The sequence below is a fragment of the Lolium rigidum genome, chromosome 6 (genome assembly GCF_022539505.1).
Source record: "Lolium rigidum isolate FL_2022 chromosome 6, APGP_CSIRO_Lrig_0.1, whole genome shotgun sequence".
NCBI lineage: Eukaryota > Viridiplantae > Streptophyta > Magnoliopsida > Poales > Poaceae > Lolium > Lolium rigidum.
The window spans coordinates 21,369,092-21,375,497 of NC_061513.1; the positions used below are offsets into that span (position 1 = coordinate 21,369,092).

General features: G+C 46.1%; 1 protein-coding gene across 1 annotated transcript; it reads right to left on the bottom strand.

Moving 5' to 3' along the window:
- Positions 1-4,007: 4,007 nt before the first annotated feature.
- Positions 4,008-5,303, bottom strand: LOC124659001 (ethylene-response factor C3-like). Its single transcript, XM_047196973.1, has one exon. The coding sequence runs from the start codon at positions 5,251-5,253 to the stop codon at positions 4,411-4,413; it is 843 nt and encodes a 280-aa protein (XP_047052929.1). The 5' UTR covers positions 5,254-5,303; the 3' UTR covers positions 4,008-4,410.
- Between the last annotated feature and the right edge of the window lie 1,103 nt (positions 5,304-6,406).

Sequence of the window (6,406 nt, forward strand, 5' to 3'; positions counted from 1 at the left end):
GGAGGCCGCATGGGTTCCCAAAATGCTAACGAGTCCACATGTCTTGTGATAGGTGGTGCGTAGGTGGTCTACTATCATTGCACGGAGGTTTCATGTCATACTAAAATACGCCCCATGTAGCTGCTTCACAAATAAAAACCGTTTGGGCACGCTAAAAATGAAAAGATGGTCGTCCGTAGGTCGGATTAGAAATCCGCGTCCGGGGTCTTGCTTCCCATCCTAGGGCCCACACACGTGCCAAATATGATCTTGTTTCGGCAAACTATGCCATACCGAGGCCGTTTCCCACCTCATTTCACCTCAAATCCATAGAACTCCGGACGTGATAGCCCTTTTCATGAAGGGTTTTTAACAATAATTTCTGTATCCCAGTTTTGACAAACGGAATAGTTACTATGACATATAAAATGACGCCACCCGGCTCCGTGGAATTTTTTTGACTTCGTTCAAAAAGCCATCTGGCCAAAACAGGGCCCCCGGGACATGCGGTATCGCCGTACCGGGTGTGCGGGTGCACCCATTCGCGAACAAACTAAATGGACAAAAATTAGCACATATAATGATGCGTCGTTGAACTAAAAATAATTTTTCCGGAATTTCTGGAGCGACGGATAGTTTACCCCTAGTTCAAATCCGATCAGTTTCCAGCGGATACGGCGGGACACCGCCGGAAGCCGCATGGATTCCCAAAAAGCTAACGCGCATGTCATGTGATAGGTGGTGCGTAGGTGGTCTACTATCATCGCACGAAGGTTTCACTTCATACTAAAATGCGCCCCATGTAGCTGCTCCACAAATAAAAACCGTTTGGGCACGCTAAAAATGAAAAGATGGCCGACCGTGGGTCGGATTTGAAATGCGCGTCCGGGGTCTTACTTCCCATCCTAGGGCCCACACACGTGCCAAATATGACCTTGTTTCGGCAAACTATGCCATGCCGAGGCCGTTTCCCACTTCATTTTCGATAAAGTCAGTCAAATTCAAACTAGAGGTACTTGATCTAATGCTCATGATTTTTGGGTAAGTTAACTTTGTAGGTTCAAAAGATGATATGGATGTCATATTTGTATTCCTCTCATTTTTCTGATCAATTTAGACATATTATTTGCCAAATTCGCATTTACTGATATTAATTATTCCTTATTAAATAAAAAAAATCATTTAATTGTTTTTCAAATTCTATATTATTATTATTTATATATATTCATTGTTGTTTACTTAAATAATTGTTTAGAATTTAAAAATATAGAGGTGTGACATCACGGTCAAAGGGTTAATATGATAGATATGGTAATATTAACATCAAGGTGTCATTTCTTTCAGGGAAGCTCATCCGAGGAGAACCAAGAAGTTAAGCGTGCCGGGGCGGGAGTAGTGTGAGGATGGGTGACCAACTGGGAAGTTTGACCATAAGTGCAATTTTACCTAAGATTAAGTGTACTAAGTGTGATTGTGAAAGATTAACAAGTAAAAAAGTAGAAGAAGAAAAGTGAAAAAAAAAAAATATTTTTTTCAAATTTTTTTTGAATATTTTTTCGAAAATAAAATTAAAAATTTTGAAGTACTATGCCGACGGTATTACCGTCGGCACAACAATCTATGCCGACGGCCAGTCTGTGCCGACGGTGATCGGGCAATCCTCGACCAGAACTATGCCGACGACGCTATGCCGACGGTCACCGTCGGCACAGGCTGTGCCGACGGCCTTCTAGGCTGTGCCGACGGCTGGCGGCCGTCGGCATACAACATCTCTCCCGTAGTGTACCGTATTGCATTCTGTGCTAACTCAATCGCGCGAGAAAATTCAATCATTCATGTCTCTATAGAAAAACAGATCGAGTCAAATGGCTTGACTCGGAACTATATATACTGGTGGAATATTGTCAAACTTGTAGATAGTTTTAGCGGCGCGGTGCTAGCTGACCCTACTTCGTTTGTCCCGATACTGTTGTGTTTAGCTCGTGTGTAATAAAATATACACAATGCACGGGGAGGTAGCCGGATTAGGGTGGCGAGGGAGCGAGGCGTGGAGTACAATGGAGTAGACATAGTCGAAAGGTGCCGGTGCCGGTGCCGGTGAATTGGGAGAGGAGTCTAATTCGCGTCGTGCTTGGGTAGGCGTGGTGAGTTCGCTCGCTGCCATGTGTACTAGGCGAAAACGTAGACGTGTCCCCCGACACTTACCATCCCTAAATTTGGAAGAGAAATAAGGAGCAAGGGGCAAATTTCAAACATATGCGGACTTGTAAGCCACACCCTCACATTTTGTCCGATTTAGGGGGTGGGGGGACGTTTGCAAAAGTTTTAGAGGAATGATTTGCAGGTGATCAATGTACTTGTTCTAACAATTTCCTGTGTTTCGGTTGTTAGATATATATCTGTAATCAAGGAAAAAATAGTGCGCTAAACAAAATAGCGTGGCCTTACAAAATATGCTATGAAGATTATAACATGCTAATAGAACGCTATTCTACAAAATAGTGTTTCACAAAAAGTTAAAAAATAACAAATGTAGTATGTATACTAAGGATTTCGGTAGCTCAAAAATTATCCACATCACAACGATCAACAAATCAAATTGACAAAGTCCTGATGGCACTAAAGACAAAGATTTGTAAGTCCAACAAGTAAACAAGTAGATAACTAATTAACCTGCCAACATGCAAACAATTAATTAAAGAGCCCACTACATAGCAGGAGTAGTAATTAATCAAAATAAGATAAACTAGATGGATAATGCATGCGGTCATCATCTGATTCAGAAGAAGAACCGTATATTGCAGCTTATCACAATGAAAAACTAGAAGCAACTTCTTCATCTTAGGAAGATTGCATTAGCAGCTTTTACTCGTTGTGATGTTGATTCTTCTTCTTCTTCAACATGTATGCTTGTGTGAGGAGGAGTGAGAATTGTCAATGTGCTTCTGTGGTTTCCAACGGGTTGAATGGCTACGGCTAGAATGGAGATTTCAGAAACTTGTGGGCCAAAAGATCCAAAATAGCTAGTGAGCTGCTCAATTTCTCTGTAAAAAATAGCACCGCTACAACGCTATAAAAATAGCGTCGCTATAACGCTACAAAAAATAGCGTGTATAGCGCCGCTAATAGCTTGATTAGCGTCATAGCGAGTCAAATGTGCATAGCGTAGGGTTCACTCTCTAAGTACGCTATAGTGTTGCTATAACGTTGAATTTTTTCCGTTGTCTGTAATAGATGCTAAGTACGTATAGGAATATGGTGTAGTACACCAATTCCTATACGTGTCCTATACTGCCACGTGAGTGCTCTTCCTTTCCTATATTAACCATACCCTCATCCGAAAGAGCCCCTGGTGTGGCACTACAGGACACGTATAGAAATTGGTGTAATACACCATATTCATATACGTACTTAGGATCTATTAGACTGCTTATTGTGGGAATAAAATAGCTAGTAACATCACACATCTCAAGGCGTTTTGGTGACATGGTATGCTAATAAATGAAGAAAGAGAGTGAGGTGGTAACTAGCTACGTTACAATATCATCACGCACCTCAAGGCAAGATGAGTCTATAACATAATAAATGATACAATGCATGACACCACATCTAAGTTATTACCCACTATGAATGTAGTAACCTATACAAGTAACATGGCATATGTTACTAGTCTAAGTTACTCCCCACTATGAGCAGCCTTACAGATATAAATCTAACATCGGTATCTACCTCGTTTGTCGGTCATAATTATATTATATATGTACTGTAGAGGTTACGGCTGAAAGTACATAAATAAATAAATAAATCCAGGTTACAACAACAGAGAGAGCATTTGCAAAATAAAATAAGAAACATAGAGAGATATGCTGGTATTCGGTCCATGGACGAAATGCGTAAGAAGCTTCCATTTATTAATCAATCCCATTTCTAGCTGTTGATTGCACCACTTCCTCTCTATTTTTTTTACTAAAAAAAGAACAAGATCAAGTAGTACTTCATCTAGATGTGGCTAGATCGCCAGAGTTCGTTAGTTATCGTGAACTAGGGAAGGAAGGTGCGTGGTGGCCACATGCAGGCCGCACGTACGTAAGTGCAGCATCGAAAGGGTCAAATACATACAGCTCTGTTCATGTTGTTGAACTTTGGAAGTGCATGACTTCCCGATTGGAAATGCATGCCTGAAAGATCACACCTCGAATTCTCGGACCAGTATAATTTTGCACTCAGTTGATCATGTGTGTGTAGAACTTACGTATGGACAGAGAGGCATACATAGCAGTGGCAGGCTGTTGGCAAGTTGGCTGCACTGCGGTGGCAACAAGAGAAAAAAAAAAGGAGAAGAAGCTGCAAAAAACTGATCGGGAGATCAATCTCTCTGTTGGAACTAACTCAAGCACAAGCAGGGCAGAGCAGAGCAGCTGCGAAATGAGACTAGCAGTGAGGGAACAAGATTGGGCCGGCGTTGGCGATAATCGACTGCAGGTCAAACTCATAGCCAACCATCGTGGACGCCGTCGGCTGGTCGGAGGAGACCCGGAGGAGCTCGTCCAGGTAATCGGCGCCCAGGTCCTCGAGCTCCACCACTCCGGCATGCGCCGTCATCTGTTGATGCGCGGGCGCCGCCTCACTCGTCATCTTGGTGGCGGCGGCGGGCGCCATGGCCGTCTTCTTGGCCTTGTTGGGCGAGCGCTTCCTGATGGAGTGTCGCCTCTTGAGGGCCAGCACGGGGGAGCCGGCCGTGGCGCCAAGCGCGAGCGTGCGGAGCGACTCCTGGACGCGGTCGACGGGGTGGTTGAGGACCGCGGCGGCGCCGCGGACGGAGAAGGCGGCCTGGTCGTAGGCCATGGCGGCCGCCTCGGGGGTGTTGAAGGTTCCGAGCCACACCCTCGCGCCGTTGCGCGTGGAGTCGCGTATCTCGGCGGCGAACTTGCCCCACGGACGCTTCCGCACGCCGATGAGACCGATTGAAGCTGCTGCTGGGGCACGACGCTTGCTTGGTGCAGCGGCGGTGGCCATGCCCTGCTGCTGCTGGTGCTGGTCGGAGGAGGAGGAGTAGGAGCTGCTTGACGAGGAGGTGGAGGTGGAGGAGGAGGCCTGCTCCGTAGTGTCCATGTCGAACCCGAGGTAATGGGACATGTCGTCGTCGCCTATCTCCAGCAGGGTGTTGAGCAGGTGCATGTCGTCGCTGTCGCCCATGTCGAACGCCGACGATGAGAACAGGGAGGAAGCTGCTGCCGGTGACGGGAAGTCGCCGCTCAAATGATGTAGTTCCATGAAAGTTGATCGGCTACCAGCCGACCGGAGTAATGTTTTGCTTTGGTTGGGTGTTGGCTGGATGACAAATTGAACAAGAAGGTGGTGTTGCTGGGTTGCTTAACTGTTTGGAGCAAGGCATCTGGCAGTGCTTTTATAAGCAACCGATAGCATCTGCTCCTCTGCCTGCAAATGGATTTGACTAGTCGGACCGATTCCAACAAAGTTTTGGTGTGGCCTACATCCAAGGCCAAGGACCTAAAATTTGGGAATACCCTAAAACAATCCTCAGGAACGGATGGGGAGGTAATAAACGAATGTAGTAATACGCACGTGATGGGGACAGCCTCCACGCATATGCAGGGCGGCGGCGTACGACAAGCGACCCTGACGTCACCCTCCCCTCATGCATCCTCAGCTCTGCTCACTGCCGCTGGCGCACGTACAAGACACTGTCGATGGACCTGGGTTGTTTTCTTAATGCAATCCGTTTGCTGCTAATTAGTGTATGCAGTGACGATATATACCTACCTTAATCACTTGCTCTACTAATTAGTGTATGCAGTGACGGTATACCTTGATCGCGTACTCTACTAATTTGTGTATGCAGTGACGATGCACCTTAATCATTTACTAATTAGTGTATGCAGTGACGATATACCACGCACGCGCCCGATCCATCGCGGAAGCAGCACGCATGCGGTCACCACAACCTCCTACTGATCTAGCGCCATAAACAACACTATGGGCCTCTCTTTAGTTGGTCGGATGGGCGTTTTAGGCGTTTCTCGCTTCCACTCGGCCAAAAATTGCTCGTTTGGTTGGCCATGTCGTATGGAAAAACTGCATAACATGTTCTTTAAAGCGGTTCAAAAGGTAAGGAATTCTCGATTCGTTCGTTTTTCTAGATATAGACGCTGGCGAGCGCAAAATCGGCTAGAGTCGTGCGCGTGAGAAACGCGGTGGAAAAGGCTGGAGCTCCTAGGCGCGCAAAGTAGCCTCACCTCCCGCCATAGTTGGTCACCGGCCCCTAGCAAAAAACGAGATTTCCCTTAGCAAAGAAGGCAACGGCGGTGGCGGCGGTGATCTAGATCTGCTACGACTGCAGCGAGCTAGATGTGCGCACTAGTAGAAAATTATTCTTTCGTTCGAAGCTGCAAGTAGCATTAGTCCC

Excerpts from the sequence above, each read along its gene's own strand:
- LOC124659001 (XM_047196973.1), bottom strand. The coding sequence starts at position 5,253 with ATGGAACTACATCATTTGAGCGGCGACTTCCCGTCACCGGCAGCAGCT.